Source organism: Parasteatoda tepidariorum, chromosome 5 (genome assembly GCF_043381705.1).
Source record: "Parasteatoda tepidariorum isolate YZ-2023 chromosome 5, CAS_Ptep_4.0, whole genome shotgun sequence".
Taxonomy (NCBI): domain Eukaryota; kingdom Metazoa; phylum Arthropoda; class Arachnida; order Araneae; family Theridiidae; genus Parasteatoda; species Parasteatoda tepidariorum.
Window position 1 is genome coordinate 9479835 of NC_092208.1, and position 24414 is coordinate 9504248.

Genomic DNA, 24414 nt, shown 5'->3' on the forward strand with positions numbered 1-24414 from the left:
TTCGTCCATCCGTGCGCTCGCTCGTGCTTCGCGCCGCCTCTCGCATCGCCAACACAACAAAATAACAAAATCTCACTCATATTTGTACACAAAATTGCCGCAGCAGAAAGTAACGGCGGTATTTTTTTTTTTCCCTCACTTAATTTCGCCCTATAAAAACAAAACTCTTAAATGAAGGTGTCGGATTTGATTTCGTGGGCGCCATTGTCCGAATTATACCATTATCAGCGCCCTACCACAATGCGCTGGAATGCACTTAATCCTGTGAAGGAAAAAAATAAATAAATAAGTATGAAATGTAACTATTATGTTGGAATGAATCATCCGTTTGTTATTTATAGCTCACTTTATTTGCTCATCTTCTCAATTTGAGTGTTTCGCTTCACTTGTTTTATTTTTAAAATTTATTTTAGCATAATTTTCTTCCGAATTATTTTTAGAACAAATTTCGTCTAAGTTTTTTTTAGTTCATTTTTTTTTTCTTAAATATTTTCAATTCACTTTTCATCCTGCTTTTCTTTCCGCGAAAAATTTTTTACTTTTTTCCTTTTAATTCAAATTTAATTGAAATTTTTTTTACCAATTTTTTTAGTTGAATTAATTTTTAAAAAAAGGACAATTCCTTCAATTTTCCTAAATGAATAAATTCCTAATGGAGAATTGAAACATTTTTCTTAATGTCAGTTTTTTTTTTAATGAGGAACGAGAGTTTTCTTAAATTTCCTAAATAAAGGAATTTACTCAATAAGAGTTATTCAAATGAAAAGAATTTTTATGCGCCAAATGTAATAATTTTTTAAAACCAATATTATTATTATTATTATTTTTTTTTTTTAAAGAAAGCATTTTTTATGAGTTTTCTCTAGTTGAATGAGTTTTTCCCAAACTGCAAATTTTACAAACAAATAAACTCTAAGGAAGGAATTTTATCAACTTTTCTAAACGACAGTTTTCTCAACTGTCATAGATGAATGAATTAGTAAAAATTAGTAATGAACTAATTACTAGTTTTATCACTCTTCATAAATGAATGGAATTCTAAATTATACGTTTTATAAATTTTTTCTCACAAATTAATTTTTAAAGGAATGTTTCATGAATTTCTTTAAACGAACGAATTTCTAATTGGCAGTTTTCACTACTTTCATAACTAGGCCTCGATAGCCTGTTTGGTAGGGTCTTGGACTCATGTCCAAGAGGTCGCAGATTCGATCCCTGCCGACCGGAAGACTTCCCGTGTTGTAAATGGTGACTGGTGCCCGTTAAATCTGTCGGGTCACAAAGTTCTCCATATTTTCATAACAAATCATACCTCTGGGGGTACTGAAATAGAGATCGATAGTTCTTCTCTGGTTCAGGTTATAATTACGATCTGTGAATGGATGTATATGTGGCTTAGGTCATATTTTTAGCCACAGATGGCGCCACTGAAAAACAAGAAGCACCCCATTTACTTTAAATTCACTTGTTTTCACCAAGCAGGTTGGCTGATATTGGTAAGTAGCATCAGAAACAACAACAACTTTCATAACTAAATGAATCGCTAAGATAGATAAGAGCATTTCTAAAAGAATAAATTATACGACAAATGTATAAATTTTCCTAAATGTCTCTAAAAAATATTTCTTTATCAGTTTTCCCTAATTGAATGAATTCCTAGATGACAGTTCCCGCAACTTTTCTAAATGAATAATTTCCTAAGAGAGAATTTTATAGATTTTTCTAAACTAAAGTTGTTATTTATTTTTCCAAACAAACTAATTTTTAAACGAAAATTTTATCAGTTTTCTCAATGAATTAATCCCTAAACTACAAGTTATCTTAGTTTTCTTAAATGAATAAATTCCTAAGCAAGAGTTACATCAAATTTTGTTCGATAAATGAATTCCGAAATATTGAATTTAATTGTTTTTGAAAATACATATTTCCAATGTTTTCTTAAAATTTATTACTTTTTTTAAATTGAGAAAAAAAATTTAAAAAAAAAAGATATTTGTTTTACTCAGTGAATAAATTCTTAAGCCCCACAAGTTTTCACAATTTTCCTAAATGAATAAATTCCTAAGCAATTCCTTNATATTCTCTGCTTTAAAATAATACATTCTCAGCTTTAAATAATAAATCAGTAGTTTGACCTAGAGTCCGACTATTAACCTAGTGCCTGGCGCAGCATAGCCATTTCTGGCTCTTGTGCCAATAAAATCCAACTAACTAACTAACTAACTATAATTACGATCTGTGAATGGATGTATGTGTGCCTACAGATGGCGCCACTGAAAGACAAGAAGCACCCCATTTTCTTTAAATTCACTTGTTTTCACCAAGCAGGTTTGCTGATATTGGCAAGTAGCATTAGAAACAACAACAACTTTCATAACTAAATGAATTGCTAAGACAGATAAGAGCTTTTCTAAAAGAATAAATTATACGACAAATGTATAAATTTTCCTAAATGTCTCTAAAAAATATTTCTTTATCAGTTTTCCCTAATTGAATGAATTCCTAAATGACTTTTCTAAATGAATAATTTCCTAAGAGAGAATTTTATAGATTTTCTAAACTGAAGTTCTTATTTATTGTTCCCAACAAACTAATTTTTAAACGAAAATTTTATCAGTTTTCTCAATGAATAAATTCCTAAACCCCACAAGTTTTCACAATTTTCCTAAATGAATAAATTTCTAAGCAATTCCTTCAATTTTCTTAGATCAATGAATTCCAAAGTGATGAATTTAATTTCTTTTAAAAATATTTTTTCGATGTTAACCCTGCAGAGAAAAAAAAAAGGTTTAAGAAAAAAGGTTTTTAACTGCAAGACATGTTTATGGATTTTTCTAAACTACAGTTTTTACTAATTTTTCCGAACATACTAATTTTTAAACGAATATTTTATCAGTTTTACTTAATGAATAAATTCCTAGGCAAGAGTTATATCAATTTTGTTAGATAAATGCATTCCGATATGATGAATATAATTTTTTTAAAAATAATATATATTTTCGGCGTGTTCTTAAAATTTATTACTTTTTTTGAGTGGAGAAAAATTTAAAAAAAAAATTTAAAAAAAGCACAGGAATTTGTTCCACCCTGGAAACCCTGCAGAGAAAAAAAAAACGGAAGAAATTTTTTTTAACTGTAATACTCGTTTCCAGCTGTCTCCTTGGCTAATCCTAAGTGCTGTTCTGTGGACAGCGGGGACACACAAAATATATTTATACATATAGATAAAAAAAAAATGCGAAGAAAGCAAAAAGAAAGGCCAGACACAACATGCTGATTCGGAAATGACCACGATGAATCAATCAAAACATTGCAGCGACGAAATTACCTTCGGCGAACCCCCCACTGCGACAGAACTTTGAAGACAGTAAAAGATTTATGGAAAAATAGAAATTGAGTAGCTTTTTTTTTCAGGCAAGGACCCGTGTCTTATTTTTCTTAGCAACTTAGCAACCAACCAAACGTTCTTTTCCTTCGTATTATTTTATTTGGCGACTGTCCCTCTTTACTACTGTAATTCTTTTTTATTGTAATTTCTTCAGTGTATGTTGTTGTTAAGAAGAAGGGGATGGGGGCTGTAAAGACTTTTTGTGGTAGTTTTTTTTTCCAGTATTTCTGAGTTATGCTTTACCTTCTGGTATTTCGTCTTGTTTACGACAATAAGTTTCATGACACGCTGGGATGTCTTGACGCTCGTTCTTACACAAAGATTTTTAAGGGGGGCGGGGATGATGATGATGGAAACATTATTCTTCAATTCTTTTTTTCCCTTCTACTCGTTGTTATAGAGGAGTAGACAGAAGAACGAAATTATAAAGAGGTTTTTAATCATCTTTAAAATAATTTCGAGCTTAAACTGAGATCGGGTATTACTCTATTCGCAGTATATTTCGAAACATGCAAAACGTTGCCCATCAAAGCAGCAAGCAAATATGGGCGAAAGAAAAGTATGGGCGAAAGAAAAGTATGGGCGATAGAGGCATGGGTCCAGAGCGTCATGCACAAAAGGCACCAAAATGAGCTCAATTTCTTTCAAAAAAATTCCAAGAGCCAAAATGATGAGTCATGGTGGCTCAGAGGATAGAGTATTCGCCTTCCAATGAAGTGAACCGGGTTCGAATTCCAGCAATAGCTGATTGCTACGAATTCCACACCCGACTCGCTCCGACCACAGTGCTGACGTAAATTATCCTCAGTGGTAGATGGATCGTGGGTTAGAGTTCTCTTGCCGTTAGACTAAGGGAGGTATTACAACAAATGAAGCTATATTAAAAAACAGTTCCTTTTTTTTATGTATAAAACACATTTGTTTAACAAAAACGCATAAAGTAACAAAATTAAATTACCAGTAACGGGTCAGTAATAAGCTTGCAAAAAAATATAGAAAACTCCGTAAGGGGTTAGTATAAACTTCAAATTCAAAAACTATCTCAAAAATCAACAACTCTCTGATTTGCCATGAAAATCTCGTGCTTTTTTGTTAATGTATCTCGTTATATGTATTGTTCATATTCATGCTTTTGTCAACCAGATATTTTTAGACTTTATAGAGATTTTCGTGGTTTTTTTCTCTCCATGTGACACAAATGTGAGTCATTGATACTTGTGTGGATCAGGAGATAGAGCGTTCGCATCCCTATGAGGTGGCCCGGGTTCGAATCCCAGCGATGGTTGGTTGATACAAATTCCGCAGCCGGTTTGCACCAACCACAGTGATGACGTCAAATATCCTCAGTGGTAGACGGATCATAGGTTAGAATTCCCACACCATCAGAGTAACCGTAGGAGGTTTTCATGGTTTTCCTCTGCATGTAAAGAAAAAGCGGGTGAGTTCCACCAAAAAGTCCTAAACGAAGGCAAATTTCTCCCAATAATTGATCCAGAAGTTCTCTTGTCTTCTGGATTTGGTTCAAAATTTCAAGACTACGGCGTTGAACATTAGTAATCGCAAACCCTAAATTGGGTCTGCTGTTCAACGACGGCTATAAAATATAAAACACAAAATATGCTTATTAAGACTATCCACATATTATACTATTGAATGTTTTTCAGATTAAAATAAGATCTTTTCTCTGGTTGATAGTTTTTTTCCTTGACAAAAAAGAGAAATTGTGCATCTCCTGACTGTCGGCAGTAAATTTGATTAACGGCTAACTAGCACATGCAGTTTATAATAAAGTATAAACGTCAGAATAACTATAAAATTCTACACTATAAGCTTCTGCTTTGTGTTCTCGTAATCATTACCTTGATGTTAAACTCTTAAAAGAATATGATCATTTTACGTGTGTTGAAATCAAGATTGATTAACTCTGAGGAAAACTCCTTCGGAGGTCGATTTTGAACTTGATTTTGAATTTTTTTTTTGTAAAAAATTAGGACTTTAGTTGTCTCTATTTTTTTAATACTAAATACACTTTTAAGTTATCGTGCAAAAAATTGTAGGAAATTGACACTTGTTTGAAAGATTCAGGGCTTATATATTTCTGAAAATGTGCTTGTTTTTTAATCGAAATGTTTTGGCAATGAAGCCATTAAACTGATGATTGCGCATGGAAATATGTGTTGTCAGTAAAAAACCAAACAAAAAAATGAAGAAGTAAGCAAAAAATAAATAAATGAAAAATAAAAAATTGTCATCGCCAAAAGGCGATTGCAGGTTACCCATTGGCAAAATGGTTGTCCAATTTTTTCTCTTACCCTCTTTATTTGTGATATTTATCTGAATTAGTATTGATAGCGATCCAATTTGAACTGTAGGTTAGAATTTCGGATTCTTAATTAAAACAATAAAAATAAAAATATCGTTTAAATGATTAAATTCCCTTTTATGAATTATGTATATTTGTATATACAAGAAGTATTTATTGGATCTCTCTCGAAAATAAACTCACCAACTTAATGCTTAACGAAATTAAAAGTGAAAAAAAGAAATCTAGAAAAATTATCAAACAGCACGTTCGCCGTAGCAACGCATGCAATGACGACGCAAACGCACTGTTTACTACTATTAATCTTGAACACAGTTGATGACGTCCAAATAAGGTACGCATGCCATCAATCCCAAAACAATGATCATTTTGCCAACGGGTTAAAAAAAAAAGCAATTATAGTAAAAATGAAGGGGAGAAAATGAAGGAAAAAAATTGGACTACATGCACAGTAAAAATTTTAATTTACCTCAAGATCAAAAAGAATTGCAACTATACAGCAAAATTTTTCATAGTGTAAAAATCGATAATTTAACAGAGTTGCCACGTTTTGTTAAAAGAAAAAGTTCTTTTATTCTCCATTTTTAAAAGTCCGATACTCCTTTATCTTTTAACGAACATTAGGAATTCGTATATTAATTGTCAAATTTTATTACAATGACAGCTTCTTCATAGAAAAAAATTTATGCAATTTGTGCATTGTTTCTGAAAAAATTAGCATCTATTTTTGTAAAATAGAAGAAAAAAAAGTCTGGAAAATACTTGCAAGAAGTGGAATAAAGTTATTCAGAAAATTCCACTCCCGCTGAAAAACAAATATCAGTACTAAATTTTTAGGAGATCTTTTCTTCTACGTAAACATTACAGTTTTCTCTATAGTGATATTGAAGTAAACATCAACTTAAGGTTCCAACTTAAAGTTTATTCGCATGATAAAAGTAAAAAACTTAAAAAACATTAGAAAAAAATGCATAAACATAATTAAATCCAGAAGACAAGGAAACTCCTGGTTCAAACTGTAGGAGAAATGTGACTTAGTGGAGGACTTTTTGATGGAACTCACCCGCTTTTTCTTTACATGAGAGGAAAACCATGAAAACCTCATACGGTTACTCTGATAGCGTGGGAATTCTAGCCTATGATCCGTCTACCACTGAGGATATTTGACGTCAGTACTGTGGTTGGTGCAAGCCGGCTTCGGAATTCGCATCAGCCAACCATCGCTGGGATTCGAACCCGGGGTACCTCATTGGGATGCGAATGCTCTATCTCCTGATCCATACGGCTCCCACTTAAAGCTACCACACTTCCACACTACCTATTAATGACTTAATAGGTAGTGTGGAAGTAGTAGACTGTAAAATATTTGGCAATGCCGAGGTTCACCCATTCCTCAAAAAGTATAACAGCGTGTAAATAGACAGATGTATAACCACACAAAAGTATCACCATATGTACATTCCAGAGAATCTTAAGTTTCAAACTCCCGAAATTGTAGTAAATAGTACTTGATATGTTTAAATTGCACTCTATAACAACATTTTAAAATTATTCAATGTATTGCCCAATTTTGCAGGATTTTTTTTAAACAATATTAATTTAAATTTCGTACAATTAGATTTAAAAGAAATTAACAAGAATAAAATTTGAATCTCACTTCTTTAAACTATTATGATTTTCAAATGATATTTTCGCTCTTATTATTCTGGGTATACATCAGCAATCAAGATTAACTCGAAAAAAATGTTCACTAAATGCATAAAAACATGTGATTTTATTATATATTAACACAAACACCTAGTTTTTTCTATCTCTGAATTTATGTATTGTTAAACTTTTATAACTACTCGGTTATTTTTAGAAAGTATGATTATTTAAGGTGTCTTAGAGAAAAATGTCGTTTTTTTTCACATTTGGGCACGAAAACAATGTTCAATATTAAAAATACATCAATTTTTAAGATTGAAAATATCGAAAAATATCGTTATCATCTGGCGATATACCACGATATTAAAAATTATATTACTGCCCAGCACTATTAACTAAATGTTACGCGCTACCGAGCACCGTTCAGGGATGGTTGACTGAATGCAAACAATAACAAGCTTCCTAAAACTTAGAAAACTTCCGGTGTATCCCTCCGCTTGTTATGCTTATGATGAGGAGATGTGTGAATAGGCTTAATATTTAAATAAGTTTTATTATCGTGATATTTGCTTAAATTTACGTGTAATTTTACCATTCATAAGAGTTTCCTTTAATTTATAAGATCTAAGAAGTCATGAACCAAAAACAAATTTAACAAAATAATATCACAGCATAAATAAAGTGTAAGGTTATTTTCAAATTATATTTTTTAAAATTTTATCCGGTGTTGAACAGCCGACCCAATTTTGGGTTTGCGACTACTAATGTTCAACTCCGTAGCCTAGTATTTTTGAACCCAATTCAGAAGTCAAGGAAACTCCAGGATCAGTACCCCCAGAGGTTTTGATTTGTTTTGGGAACATGGAGGACTTTGCGACTCGACAGATTTAAGGTGCACCAGTCACCATTTACTACACGGAAGTTTTTGGCCTTCGGGAATCGAACCCACGAACTCTTAGACATGGGCTCCATTGCCCTACCAACCAGGCTATCTCAGCCCATAAAGTGTAAGATTAGTCATGTTTCGAGTGTTATCCTTTATCTGGCTATATTTGTATAATATAGCACCGTTTGTTATTTTTTCAGTTGCATCATAGCAAGCTTGCGGGGTCTTCCGAATTCATTTGTTGTTTGTTTCGTTGAAAGTTAGATTGAAAGAACGCGTCATATTGGAAACACTACAAGTATACCGTGGAAAATATTGTTATCAAGTAAATACGAAATATATAATGAAAGGGGAAAATATTATAGTAATATGGCAGTATCATAGTAGGAGAGGAAAGGGGAGAGGGTCAAGACATGAAACTGGTCTTCTAACCAAATGGCGTATTCAAGCGTTGCGATCACCAATATATTCAATAAGATCTTATTTCGCATCTGCAACAAAAATATATAAATGTTTTAAGTTAGTGACTAATTTTAGGTTTAGAACCATCTTCATCAGACTGGATTTCATTACTACGCAGTTTTGATATTCATCATTTGTTTCGCACTTGTAAAATGACAAAGTATATGATTTGATTTTAAAAATTTGCTTACTTTTGTCGGAAATCATTTTTAGACGAGTGCTCGGATTAACAACTTTTGAATATGCCATCCTGGGGAGAAAACCAGTTCATGTCTAAAGATGTTCTCTTTTTTTCACCGCTCAGAAGCTAAGGAATGTATTACGATGTTTCCTTCCTTTATAGTAATTTCCGCATTCAGATTATTAAAAATATTTTTTTAAATTTCTACGATGTACTATGTTTAATGCAGTTTTGAGTTCCATTTCCTAGCTTAAAACATTTTAATATGCTTAAAAAATCAAGACAGAAACAAACTTACTCCTTACTACTATGACTATCCATAGGCTAATGAAAGTATGCCTAGTGTTGCAATAGGTAGAATTCTGCTATATGGACTTTTTGTAGCCCATTTTGATCATTTTCATTGAGGCTTTTTAGCTTGCATTTGCTGTGTTTCAAAACTATCTTGTTTGAAAAAAAAACCTTTTTTTTTCATTCTTTTTTAGACATTTAAGTGCATATGAAAAAAATTACGTATTTTCAGAGAAATTTGAGAACATGTTGAATCGCAGAAACATTTTCTGTTTGAATGGTATTTAAGGATTCTCCTCCAGATTTGAGTACGTCTTATCATCTTATCCTACCTGTAATTTATCAAAACTTGCGGGTGCGCTGGCAATCACATGCAGTGCGAATTCATCCTTCCGCGTGTGCGAATTCTGATGCCAAGAATGGCCCTTTATCTATGAAAAACATTGGTTTCTGCTAAAAAAATTTATTGAAACAAAACACTTTTTATTCTAATAAGATTTTAATTTCCCCTGATGTAACAAAATAGTATAATAACTGTATCACCCGACGATGATTACACACACATATGCATACACACGACTCTCATTGACTCAACCTGTGTTCTTTATTCCGATTCAAATTGTGAGTAGAAGTTAAAGTTATTTTACCTTGTATTTCCCATTCAGACTAGGCGTTTCTCTTCAGTTAGGCAGAAATAAGTTATCAAAAGTGAAATTTTTTCATGTTGATGATTTGCTCGTTGATAATTTGCTTAAAACTTAAACAAGGTAATCCTAATTGTTCGTTTGTTGCGTTTGAAAAAAATGGACCTGAGAAAAATGAAGAACGATGAAAAATTAAGCTTATGCAGGTGGTATTATCGAGGTTAGTTGCTTATTTATTCGAGTCAAAGATACTAAAGAATAAAAATGGAATGTTGAACAATGGTGCATTTTCAGCTGTCTCTTTCCTAATTTTTCATATCTTTTATAATATTTCTTAAATTAATAGTAACCATTTCCGCAATGCTTTTAGACGCTACTGAATTTTAAGTACAATCTGCTAATTATTAATCTTCTAATTAAAAATGGCACATGCCACTGATGATTGTTCATCAGTGTGTGCCATTTTTTAAATAATCTTTTTTGTTATGTAAACTAAAACTTAACTATTTAAGCAATAGTATTCAGGTCTCGCGCTAAGGATTACAAATTATTAGCCAAATATCAAAAGTTAATTTTCGAAATTGTTTACCAAACGCAAACATTTGAAAAAAATTTATTATTAATTTTTTTCTTAGAGAAGACTGTTTTATCTTAGTTTGTGTCAAGCGTATGTTTAATTGGAACCAATTCTATTTGGTTACACTGCACATCTTCCTTCAATTTAGATAGTCTAATAAAATAATATCGATTTGTTTAGAGGATCAAGTTAAATATAGATTTTCCCTTCTAGTGGACCAAATCATTCCCAAATTTCGATTTCATCGCATTTGGCGAGGTGGCGAATGTTTAGCCCGAATCCTGAGTATTGCATTAAAAACCATTATATGGACTCTTCCTCTTGACTATGATGTTTTTTTCTCTAAAGTAGGGTGAAATCCTCTTGACTATGACACATGCAAAAATAGTAAATATTGTATTCATTTACTATGCTTGAATTAATTATAACAATATGAATATATGATGTTGAGTCGTACTGCTCCGCGCTTTTGTGCCACTGATCCTTGGTTTGATCCTCGAGTTGGACAAGGTTGACTCAGCTTTTCATCCCTTCAGTGAATCAATAAAATGAGTACCAGGCATGCTTTGGTATGAAGCTCTAGGGATTCTGCTTTCGGCTGACCACCCCAGCAGATCATATGCTCTTGTGTTTCAGAGCCCAAGGTCAAGAAAACAAAAAGGAGCACAGTAGGCCTTGGCTGTCTTTGTTGTTGTCTTGCCACTGAGTTTAGTTTTTGTGAATATACAGAAGTTATAATTTCCACTGCCCCCTATTGTGAAATTGCTCTAAGATTTTTTTTCACTGTCTTGTCGAACTAAAAGTAGGTTTTTCTATTAAATGCTTTAGCAAATAACTTGTTATAAATATGCTATAGGAATTATTATATTATATTAATATTATATGATGTTGGCTTATTAGTTAAAATGTTAATTCGTCCCATGGAAAACTTAGATGACTACGACATCCATGAATTATAAATAGCCTTGTGGTTGAAAGTTCTCTGTAACAAAAAGAAACTGGGATAGGTGCACTTACTAAAATTTCATTGTACCATTAATTGTGATCGCCTATGTGTAATTTATTTATTTAAAACTGGAATTTTCTTGGAACATTCATTGTCGCACATTGACTTGGTATTCTATACAATGACTAGTCAAAGATATTAGAGAGGATTTTAATAACAAACTTATGCTTTGGAATGGGTGCTCAATTTCCAGATTACCTGAATTAATCGAATTTTTAAACATCGTAATAAATTTGTAACTTGAAAATTTTGATCAATTTGTAACTTTTAATCATGGCTATATGTACTTTTAATCAGAATTATATAATTAGCATATTTGAGGTCACCTCCAGGAAACATTAAGATTAATATTTTGTACACTTTGTATCTTTGTACATCAGTTGAATATTGCTGAATGATAAGCTGAGTAAGTCAAGGTTCTACTTTGTATCCTCTCTTTCTAAACGTTACTCATTTTAAGATAAATGATTTTTACAAAAATACTCAATGTTAATTAATAAACTACTCAAATGTGAAGATTTATGGCTAAGCAAAGTCAAACTATAATACTGGCGACTGATTTAGTATTCCATTTCTCCTTTTTGTCCTCTACACCTACCTTAACAAATTTTACAAATGTTTGGTTCTTTAAATTCTCATTTTTCAATTCCTACTATTAGTTCACTCTATATCTTGTTCAAATTTTAAATCGTTGATAAAGTACTTTTTATTCATACACTCAAGTTCAAATTCATTTTTTTAAAACTTGTATTGGATGACACTTGATGTTAATACAGTTTTTTTTAAATATTGATTCGTTAATTAAATTTAATTAATTTTATATGAGATTTTTTTTTAATATTTAATAAGAAGTAACTAAAATAAAATTTTTTTGACTTAAGTAGGAAATTTTATTTATTTATTAGAAATACAACTAAATGATTGTTTCAAAAAATACAATACTTCCATTTAAGAATGCTGACTTTTTATATATTTTTTATGCACTATAACACAAGATTAGTTACCTGAAAGACAAAATTATCAAACAGAAGGGGGATATTTCCGTATTGTGATCTGTTGCAGCAATTATGATCATCATAGTTCCAAATAGATTTTAAACTTCCAAAAATATACTGCTAAAAAAATTAATGTTTTCCTACAAATGCACTCTGGTTATAATACAGGGATGAGATTTTTCCGCTTTTTAGCGGATTTCCGCCTTTTTGCTTTTGTCTCTTGAATTTCAGCCTTTTTATCAAAAACTCCGATTATGTAAGTTTTTTTCTTTTTTTCATATAAACGTTCCACTTTTTCTGAAAATCCAACCGTTAAAATGAAATAATTATATTTCTTTTCGATTTTCAAAGATAAACAGAATATTCAAACTACGTAGCTGCCAACCTTTCCACATTTTTAATAATTTTAGCTATTTTCTCCACTTCTACGAGCAAAAAATAAGATTTTTATCAGATATCTCATATTTTCGTAAGTCAGACGTCACTGCATTTTAATATCAAACATCGATTTTCTTATTCACATGATTTAAAAGTTGTGCATTTCGATTCTTATTCATGCAATTTCAAAATCGTACATTGCTTATTTACGAGGTTTAAAAATCCAATATCGCTATTTGTATTTACGCGTTTTTAAATTCCTATGTAGTGATTCGTATTCACGTGAGTTTAAAATCCAATGTCGTGATTCCTTTATGCGGTTGTAATATGAAACATCACTTTTCGTATTTACACGTGATTTAAAAATTAGGCTTTGGGTGCGTATTCAGTTAATTAAAAATTATGCATCTTGATTCGTATTTACGCGATCTAAAAATAAGGCAACGTGATTTGTATTTTCACATTTTTGAAATCCAATATTGAGTTTCGTAGTCACGTGATTTCAAAATCCAAGATCGCAATTTGTATTCTCGCGATTTCAAAATCCTTTATCACAATTATTATAAGAAGTAAGTTTTTTTCTTGAATTAGTTACTATATAGGTGGCAGTTGTTCTATCGACGATTTTTGGTATATAGGCATTACAACATCAGCCAAACTGGATGAGAATATGTTGCTGATTATTTTTGCTATAAATCACGTATTAGTAATTTTTAATAAAAAAAAATGAAATGTTAATGTATGTTCTCAATAGATTAGTGTGCTAAACTAGGCAGTAATAATTGACTCCTTTGTGACTCAAGAAAAATATAATTTCCAGCTTTATTTTTTCAATTTGTAATTTTACTTTTTGCAAAATCTTAAGGGTCGATATAATTATACCTATATTAATAAATTAGTACACAATTAACTTTATATCAACACATAATTATTTATTATCTTGAATTGTCTGAAATTTATTTTTAAACGATTGATTTACTCAAAAGATTTACTCGCGTGAAAATTCAGCTTTTTGGGCTTTTGGCCAGTCTCATCCCTGATAATAACAGTGAAGTAATAACAGATCATTATAATAATAGTAAAAAATCGTAAAACTTAACTTGTTGATGAGACTTTAATATAAAAATGCAAGAATTTTTAAATATATTTATGTGAACTGCTTACATTACATAAATTTTAGATGTGAGTAAAACAAAATTTTATTTTTTATAGGTGGATTCTTCTTTCTGCCTTTTTTGTGGTTCGTGAATGCTATTTGGTTTTTCAATGAAGCCTTTCGAAAAAGTTTTTATGAAGAACAGCGAATGATTAGAGCATGTGAGTAGCTGGAAATAACTCTTTTATGTTAATATCTAATATCATTCCTTATTTTGCCTTAATTGTAATAAAATATTTCACATTTTTTGTTGGTGAAATTGTGTTAAATCATTGATATCTTATGTAATATTTTGCTTAGTATGTGATATTTATATATGAAGAACAGCAAATTAGGGCATGTGAGTAGCTGGCAATAATTCTTTTATGTTGATATCTAATATTATTCCTTGTTTTGCTTCAATCGTAATAAGATATTTCACATTTTATGTTGGTGAAATTGTGTTTAATCATTGAATTTTATGTTTGTGATATTTTATAATGTGATATTTTATGATAGCAAATTATGTTGTTTGAAAAGCATTTAAGTATTTGATGTCTTCTATATCATCCTTGGCAAAATCGCCAGGGTGCCCTTTGTCGCCAGATCTTACCAGTTCAATACAATTCAGGTTTTAAAATTCCCTTTAATGTAGTGCAAAAATTAGAAGTATTAAATGCCCTCTTGCTCCACTATCAATTAGTTTTTGTTTGAACAGGGTTCATGGCATTTTTTAAAAGAGTTTATGATTTACATTTTTTGAAAGCACTTAGAGTTGCTTTTTTTATTCGGGGTTTGTAAAAAGTGCTTTAGATTGTCGTTCTAAATTACAAAAAAATGCATTATTTATCAGAAACTAATTATTTTATTTTATCATGATTATGTGAAGTTTGTAAAAATGTTTTTGAATTTTATTGATTTTACGTTCATAAATTAAGAACTTTAAATGCTAGGAAAAAATAATATTTTTATTACTGAACCAATCCTAGTTATGATTTTTTTTGGAAAGTGATTAGAAATATTTTTTGTGTGCTTAAAACGTACTTAAAAAGGTGCTTATTTTTTGTTGGAAAATCTGGCTACATCTGTTGAATCTTTAGTGTAGGCTAGTGGTATCAAAATGCCCTGCAAATCTTATTCTGTTTGACTTAATAAGTTTTATTATATCAATGTCAGTAGGAGATACCTTCTATTTCTGTATTAAAGCTAAATACAGGATACAGAAATCAGAAGTTTTGTATGATTTAAAATCTATGTATCTAATTCAAATCATGGTTGTGTTGTTTTATTTTTAGTAGCCGTGTTACATCTTTTTTAAAGTTTAATTTCTTAGCTGATAAATATGACAAATAAATGCATCTTTTAAATTTCTGTCTCTTAGAGCAATTATCTCCACAAATGTGTATGTGAGTACAAAGTTGATTTTTAAAGAAAGTCTGTTCTGTGTTTTTTCCAGAATAAATATGTTAATGTTGTACAGTGTGCAATTTTTTAAAAAAAGCGGATCACTCTGAATAAATTTTAATCTAATGAACAAATCTTCATGTTTTAGGATTCAAACTTAATAAATTTAAAGGGATGACCTGAAATATGCCAATTATTAGTGCTGATTATATTTTAAGATACAAAATCAGACACAAAAATGTACTTTCTCTGAATAAACCAGAGTGTATAAAAATCATGATTTTTTTTAAAAAATCAAAAAAATCGGATTTTTTTGATTTTAATCATGATTTTTTTATAATTTCAATTCTATGGAATATAATCAATTTTGTATACCATAGATTTAAAGTTGTATTGTATTACTATTGTTACTTATGGTATACATTGGAAATATTTCTTAACAATTTAAAAGCAAAAGGTGAAATAAGAAATAAACAATAACAAAGTGATTTCAAACTACAAATCAAGAAAGAAATTGTTTATCAAACAATATGTGATAATTATTAATTCTACATCTACAATAACAAATTATTTAAACAATCATTTAATTAGTTTTATTTAAAGATTTAAACATAAGGACTGATTTAGCTGCCTTTTCTACACCCAATTGATTCCGTAGTTTAGTATGTATAAGTCCAAAAGTGGAAAACATCCTCTCTATCCCTGCAGTTGTTCCTTTTACAGTACATAACAACTGTATTGCATCAAACTCTTTTTGACCTTCACAGTTCTTTAGAAGCGCAATTGATTTCCACCATTCCAAGATGTTTAAAGATTCTTTATCAAACAAAGTTCCATTAAACGGAGGAGAGCGTACAATGAATTTTAGCAAAATACTTAATAAGGAGGTTTCTCCATACTTTTCTTTAACAAAGTTTACAGCTTGATCTTTTTCATTTAGTGTTAAACATTGTACTTCAGAATTAGGATCCAACCCATGAGCAGAATATTTTCAAATGTTCTGCAACAGGACTTATTAATTTATACAAATGTTCTGCAAGCATTTCACAACTAAAAAAAGTAAACTTTGCATTAAAATACTATATTTTCATTTATTAAAATACAGGATCATACACAGATGCACTGCATTATTTTTTAAAACAAGGCAAACATTCTTGATTTGTTACTTTTTCAATCACTTTTGAAGTACAAAATTTTGCTAATGACGATTATGAATTATTAATAAAATACCTATGATATGAAGATCAGAACATTAAAATAATGAGGGATTACTGATAAATGTGCTGAAATTTGTGTAGGGTGTCAAATGTTTCTCTTCTAAAGCAACATCATTCCTGGGAAGCAGCAAGTGGTCAAAGTTAAAGAGAATTTTATTCAAGATACAAATTTTTCTGCAGGACTTCGTTTGTTCTGCGACGTACGTCACAGTTTTAGGCACTTTCTGCTTCTGGGGGATCCAAGAGGTAAGCTAGGAAATGAGCTGGTGTTAACGCTTGTTCATATCGTTTAGTAAAAAAAATTTCGCAGCAATTATTATTAGAATCTTTCAGAGTTTCCTTTAAATTTTTCCAGATGTTGACAACATTTGATAAACTACAATGATCTTTTTGCATTTTATCTAATGCTACAGAACTGGGTTTTAACATTAAAAGCATATCTTCTGCATTTCTTTTAATTGCCATATTCATGACTTTTGTCCTGATATTGGTGTCGATATCATCCCTATTATCCTCACAAACTTGCATGAAAGTTGATCAATTCTTGATGTAGCTTTCTAATGAATCACACATAGAATTCCAGCGCACTTCAGTTGGCCGAATTAATCCAGTACCTTTAAGTTCATTGTATTTAGCTCTAATTATTTGAGGATTTCGGAAATATGATTAAAATCAGTGATTTTTTTAAAAAAATCATTTGATTTAAGTCATAATTTTAATCAATGGTTTTAATCATTTGATTAAAATCATTTACACCCTGGAATAAACATACTTTTTTTTCCGACTGATTTGAATTTCTGACTCCCAGAATATCTGATGCAATCTAAAAAATATGGGCCCAATGTTCTGACCTTTTAATATTAATTTTACTTGTAGCCATATCTTTAGCTGCAAGTAAAAAGTCTTTAGCTACAAGTATCTTAATTCTTGCTCACAATTATTTCATTCATTTATCCGAAGATAATTCAATTAATCTTACAGTTTTACAGAAATAAATTTAAAAATACTGGAAAAAAAAGATATTTTTGATTTTATTTTTCTCACAAGTTGCATAATTTTTCTATCTGAATTTTTATTTGTATGTAATTAACATTTCTTGACTTTTTCCCCTTTACATGTCCATATTATCTTTTAAAAGAAAAGTCAGTTTGAAGTGAATTGGTGATTTTTAAAAATTAATAACTTACTATAACAAATGTTCTAGTGTGTTTTAAGTGTAAATATTATTTGAAGATGCTGTTAGGTATCTCGCAGATTTGATTAACCCTTTATATCTTGACGACACTCATGCATTTGGTTCCACGTAACGTTAAATAAAATAATATTTCCATAATCCAACAGATTTTCTTGATCTTTTTGTTTAAATAGTTTTCGTATCTAACTACAAAAACACACTAAAACTATCTAACCACAAAAACACCCTAATCATGATAATTAAAAATATGTTTCACAAGTTTTCTGAAAATATAATTAGGGATATAAAGTGCTATTACTTTAATATGCAGTAGAGCGCCGATTATCCGAACCTTTATTATCCAAACGTCCAATTATCCAAACTGTGTCTGAATTCTTTTTCTTTTTTTTTTTTTAAGTTTAGAATACTTTTTAACCTATCGACAATTTTTCTAAATTGAGAAGAATAAATAATACCCCTACCTCTGAAGACCATATTTAATTTACAACCTTTTTAGCAGTTTTCTTATAGTTGCAATACATGCATGTATTGTGATGCAGTTAAACCTACATACCCCTTTACAACAGAAAATTATCTTCCAAGAAGACAAGCTTCATTTTGATAGTCTACAATGGTTGGAATGCAGAAGGAGTTTATGAATGTTTATGAAGTTCCATAATTGGGGAATGGGAAGTTGTAACTTATGGTTAATAATTAGTGATTACAGTGCTTGGAATCTTAAATCTTCGAATAAAATTCTTAACAGAAAAACAAACAAAACTGAAGTTTCTGAACCAGTAGATCTTTCGGATGAAAACGATGAAATTTTGAATGAAAATCGGGGCTCTACAGACAAAGTGAAAGAAGTAGGTGATCAAGTTCAAGATAGTGTACCTTTTCATGTAGAAGCATGCAATCCATTAGATTTCGCAATGAATTGGCTAAAACGTCAAAATGATGTTGATCCAGTTCAGTTAATTTATTTAAAAAGAATAAGGGATAAATGGTTGCTAAAAAAAAACGTGTCTTCTTTGAAACGAGATCTTTGCTGGATTTCTTTTGCAATGGAAAATAATGAAATATGTTTTAAAATCAGTAATTGACAAAAAAATTATAAAAAACTTAAATATGATAAAAATAATTTTAAAAAAATTATTAAAAATATTTAAAAATTGAAAAAGGAAAAAAATTTTAAACACGCCAGAGCTATTTTAGATAGTACTGCCAGTCCTAAGCCTATAAAAGGTGCGAAGGGAAGTTAATGCGTAAATAATAGTCATTTACACTAGATTTTAAACAACTTTCCAATTATCCAAACCATGTTCGGTCCCGAGCAGTTCGGATAATCGGCGCTCTACTGTATAAGTATTTATCCTATTCAATAGATGATATTTATATATGATATGATACTAAGTAGCATATTATTAGTAATTGAAACTGCAATGTTAAAAAGTTTGTTGGAGTGGGAAAGGGCGGATCAGGAATTTTATTGTAAAAGGTCAGGAAAAACTTGCAAAAGTCGGGATATTGTTTTCTCAAAATAGTGTAGGAACCCTGAATATTAATAACTGCCCAAAATACAATTGAAACATTACATTGATTTACGATACTATGGGTGCAATTTGAGTACACCAAAAAGTGATTGTCTAAATGCAGGATTCAAATATTACGCGTAAATTTCTGTTGAAAAGGAAGGTAAAATTTTTTACTTTTCAGAAGGAAATTCTTTATGCAGGAACTCTGTAATGTTCTGTTACAATGTTGCCGTGTTGCGCCAATTCTGCCACAGGGTTGGCCCCTTAACCGATGGCAGTTCTTCTAATCTACTCTTGAGTCTTTTTTATAGTAATGGACAAAGTAGTGAAAAATAAGATTTTTTTAAAAGTATATAAATTATTTTATTCTTTCAATTATATTTTTTTTCTATTCTCTTATTGAAATGATAATCATAAATTTATAAATCTGGTTAAAAAAAAATTATTTTCATCATCTCGATTTTTTACAAACCATGCAATTTTCATTTTTTCTTCAAGTAAACAGTATCGGGATTAATTTATAAAAGAGTATTAACAAAAGTAAAAAGATTAATATATAATACATAGAAAATCGAAAATAATCCAAGATTTCTGTAGAGAAAATAATCCCTATTTTGAGAAAGGTAGAATCTCTAGTTATAACTGATGACTTCACTCCCTTTGATTAATGATAAATTTTATTTTAATGAGTTTGACGAATGGAGTACTGGAGTTAGGTTCCCTCTTGATAGCTAATTAATTTTACCCCTGTTACAACCTAATTGTGAAACAAAACATGCATTTAAGGAGTCCGATTCGCGTTATTTCGTAACTTTTTTCCTTCAAAATTTGAAGAAAATAATTTGCGTACCCCCCCCNCCCCCCCCCCCCCCCCAACAGAATGCGTGAATATCACCCATAATGTTCAAATAAAAAATTATTACATGTTTGATTAAATAAAATATGTAGATTTTTTCTTTGCAAAGCGTTTTGTTATTTTAAGTTACTTTAGTGACATATATAGTTTGTTTTTATTAAAAGTATCTTGCAGAAGGATATTACTGCTAGAGAGTTTTGTCGCAGAAAGCTAAAAAAAAAATACAGTCGTAAATTAGTAATTTATCTAAAAAGTGCTAGTTCTCCTTTCCTTTTTAATACTGGGAGGAATAAAATATTTTACTAGGAGACGGATTGCAGAGCTATGTTTGGAACTATAAAATTTAATAAATAAAAAAATGATTGCATATGTGGAGAAAAAAACATAAAAGCAGGACCTTTTCCTTTTCACAATCATGATTTTTGTTCTTTTATATTCATTTTTATACATATTGCAATTAGTATGTTATGTGCCATTGTGAAAGGAATTTATGAGACTTTTAACTTGTAAAATTGGTTTTTTATTTTTTACTTAAATTAATTTTGATGTTTATTAAATTAGTTTTGAAGTTTATAGGCATTTTTAAAAGAATTTAATTTCAACGAGGCTCATTCATTAGGTTTGGCACATTATTTTCATGCCATTATATTGTAAACAAATGGCTTTCTAATTTCGCTCTATAATTTATAATTATAAATAAACAAAGCATTATATAATTTACTTTTATGATTTGAAATTAAATATTTTTTTAATAATATCGAAGTGAATTTAAGTAGAAATTTTATTTTGTACTTTACATATAATGTATATTTTTTCGATCAAAAAATCAAGTCTTTTAAAAAATGTCATCAATATACAAAATTTATAAGTAAAAAGAAATATTTATTTTCTAAGAAATTATGTTAGAAAAATCGCTTGTAGGTATACTTATTTATTTAGGATATTTTATACAATGAAAGTAATGAAAAATATAAAAATGACTACCGAAGCTGTCGCCGTCAGGGGGTACCAGCTCCTGAAGTCATAAAAACACAAAGCCTTTTTATGCGCATGAAAAATGTCTGAAAATTTCTCTCTCTGTACCCTAAAGGTTTTGTAAAAAGTCCAGGAAGAGAGAAAATAAATACAAAAATAATATGCAAAAGTAAGTTACATAAACTAATTGCAAAAGGAAAACATTGTTAAAAAAACTACTTAACGGTATTCCTATTTCAAACCAAAGCAAACAACTTTGTATGCTTTGAATACACAATATTCCTATTTCAAACAAAAGTTGTGACAATTCTTTTCATTCTTCCTGGACATTTTACAAAACTTTCGGAGTACAGGGAGAGCAATTTTTAGTAATTTGTCGTGCTCTCTCGATAGAAAAGGTTTTGTATTTTAATGACTTCTAGAGCTGGTACCCCCTGACGACGTCAAACTGGGTTGTCATTTTTATATTTTTCATTATTTTCTTCTTTTACATTTTCTATTAGTATATACCAGGTATGTTTGTTGAAAGGGATGTCAAATGTTTTTTGTTAAAAAAGGAGTTTTTGTGGTATGAGTTCAATTTTATTAATTCTTCAGGTAATTCTTTTTAAAGTTTAAGCTGATATGCATTGCAATTTTAAGTATGTTTGTGATATTTATAAGAAATTTTGTTTCTAGATGTTATTCGTTCAGCAATAGGAGCAGCTGTATGGGCTGCAGGCCTCATAACTTGGATTGTGATATTTCAGTTAAATCGAGCAGATTGGGGAGAATTTGCTGATTCTCTGTCATTTATTATTCCTGTAGGAATTCCATAGTTCTCCAACATTATGTTTTTAATTTATTTATGTATGTTTGTATGTTGTTTATTTTTAATTCAAGTATTATGTTTTTGTAAATAAATATTTTTTTATTGAATATGTATTAGTTTTCTTTATATATGTGTCTGCACGTTAACTTCGTATATCACAGTTTTAAATACCTGATCCTGCCGGCACAAAAATTTTCCAGTAAAAATCATTTTGCTACTTACTATAGTGCCTTTAGGTAAAATTTAAGTAAAGACGTTTTATTAATCTAATTATCTGACAGAACCAGATAATTATAAATATAGTTGTGTGAAAAATAAAAATGCACATGCGAAGAAAATTTTATTTCAAAATTTATTAACCAATTCTAGATTTAATACTTAAAAAAAGTTTTTGTATATTTTTATTATTCTGTAGTCTAAGCATTAAGAATTTTTTTTTTTTTTTTTTTTTAAATTGACCCACATATTCCCTCAGGGGGTTTACTTTTAAGTAAACACGGGTGTCACAATCCCGAGGTACCTCAGTGATTATTATGTTATTTAAAGTTCGCTTACCATGACTTAAAAATAAGTACATCAATATTTTTGCAAACAAACTTTAGTTGTAATCATTAGCAAAGCTGAGCTATTGTTTCTTTGTGTAATTATGTTTGCTTGCTACCATAAACTAATGCCAAAACTGAATAAATCTGAGTAAAGGAATGAAAAAAATGATTTGTAAATTCTTATTGTTCTGTAATCTAAATCATTGCAAAAAAAATTGTGTGTTTTTCATAATTATTAAATTTAAAAAAAATTCGACCCACTTATTCCCTCAGGGGGTTTACTTTTAAGTAAACACGGGTGTCACAATCCCGAGGTACCCCAGTGATTGTTTTATTTAGATTAAGTTTATACAAATTGCATAGGTTATACAAATCATGAAAGTAAAAAATGGCCATAGGGTAATTGATGAAGGGAATATAACTTCTCCAGTATTTGATTAAAAGTTATTAAAGCGATTAATCTGCATCNTTATCGTTTTTATATCTACTATTACTAGTGACGATGTAATCTTTGTTTCCTCCAAGCAGAACTATCTTGTTTCAGAATAGTACGGCTACCTATATATTTTGTCTATATTTGTACGTCTTGTAGTATATTTTATGTATTAATAGTACTGAGAAATACTCTCATGAGATTGACTTGAAGTTTATTGAAAATGAAAACATGATTCGCGGTTACAATGTAACAGGTTACAATGTAAACTTCTCCACGTGGTTGCTAGGAACATGTAAGATAAGTTGTATAAAAATAATTGGTTTGCAATAAACTTACGTTATGATTTTTATGAAAAAAATCCACCATTTCATAAAATATTCTACGTAACAAGATTATGATAAGAAAATAAAGTAATAATTTCATTTTGTAAAGGCAAAAATGATTATGCATTAAGGGGACTTTTTTTTTACTTGTAGACGCGAGGGACAAAATATAGAAGTAAATTATGCAAAAAAAAGTAAACGGAGAAAAACTACTTTTTTTGTGTAAACTGGCTCTGATAGCTGTAATATCATGCTTAAAATATAAGAACTTCCAATGTATTTTAAGTGCACATGGGTAAGCCACATGCAATTAAATACATAAAAATTAAATAGTTAAGATACATAGATAAAAAGTTAAACTTATTTAATGAAATAGGAAATCAGTAAGTTTTACATTCTGAATAAATAAACGCGTGCCTTGGCACAAACGTGAAGATGATGACGCTACACTGGTCGAAGCTGTAACCCGAATGGGAGAATACAGTCTCTGTGTCAGGGTTGCCAACATTGAATGTTCACGCCAAACCGGCGTTTCAGGATAGTTCGTTATCGCCGTAATGGCTAGACGATCCGCTGCACACTCCCTCCGCAATGTTGTTGAAAATGGACATATCTTCGGGGAAGCTGAACTTTTCTACCAACACGTGTAGTTTTGTTGGCAAAACCAGCTGGCTGAGTAGACGCATCCGTCATCGGGACAGTTGGAGTCCTTACTGCTTGAGCACTAGCAGGAACAGGTGGAGGATCATCACTTGCTAAGAAGGTTGGTTTCAACCTGTCAATTGAGACGGTGTGTTGTGCACCCATCATTAATACATCGAAAGTTTAGTCACTTCTGGAAATAACTTTATACGGTCCGTCGTACGGAAGTTGTAGTGGCTTGCGTACTCCGTCATGTCTCAGGAACACATGGGAGCAGTCTTTCAAATGGGGATGGACAAAAACAGTTCTATGTCCATGGCAAGATGTTGGGATTGGTCTAAACTCTGTGAATGAAATCTAAACTCTGTGAATTCCGAAATAATTCTTTTAATTCTGGGTCGTTTTCCTGAGCAACGGCGATATCTTCGTAAACGATCGGACTGGGCATTGTGATTGCAGTTATACTCGAAAGAGCATCGGCCGTTATATTTTCTGAACCCTTAATGTAGTGTAAGACAGTGGTAAATTGTGATATAAAATCTAATTGCCTACATTGTCGTGGAGAATTTTTGTCAGATCGTTG

At 30.4% G+C, this 24414-nt stretch overlaps 1 protein-coding gene across 1 annotated transcript; it reads left to right on the top strand.

The window, feature by feature from the left end:
• Positions 1-9876: 9876 nt before the first annotated feature.
• On the top strand, positions 9877-21992 carry LOC107449462 (presenilin enhancer). Its single transcript, XM_021146215.3, has 3 exons — positions 9877-10042; positions 13991-14095; positions 21753-21992. The coding sequence occupies exons 1-3, from the start codon at positions 9982-9984 to the stop codon at positions 21890-21892; spliced, it is 306 nt and encodes a 101-aa protein (XP_021001874.1). The 5' UTR covers positions 9877-9981; the 3' UTR covers positions 21893-21992.
• Positions 21993-24414: the final 2422 nt, after the last annotated feature.

What these genes read in the sequence shown, in the direction of transcription:
- LOC107449462 (XM_021146215.3), top strand. Translation starts at nt 9,982, where the DNA reads ATGGACCTGAGAAAAATGAAGAACGATGAAAAATTAAGCTTATGCAGG. An exon ending in ATGCAGGTGGTATTATCGAG is followed by an intron (nt 10,043 to 13,990) that starts GTTAGTTGCTTA and finishes TATTTTTTATAG; the next exon opens with GTGGATTCTTCTTTCTGCCT. An exon ending in ACAGCGAATGATTAGAGCAT is followed by an intron (nt 14,096 to 21,752) that starts GTGAGTAGCTGG and finishes TTTTGTTTCTAG; the next exon opens with ATGTTATTCGTTCAGCAATA.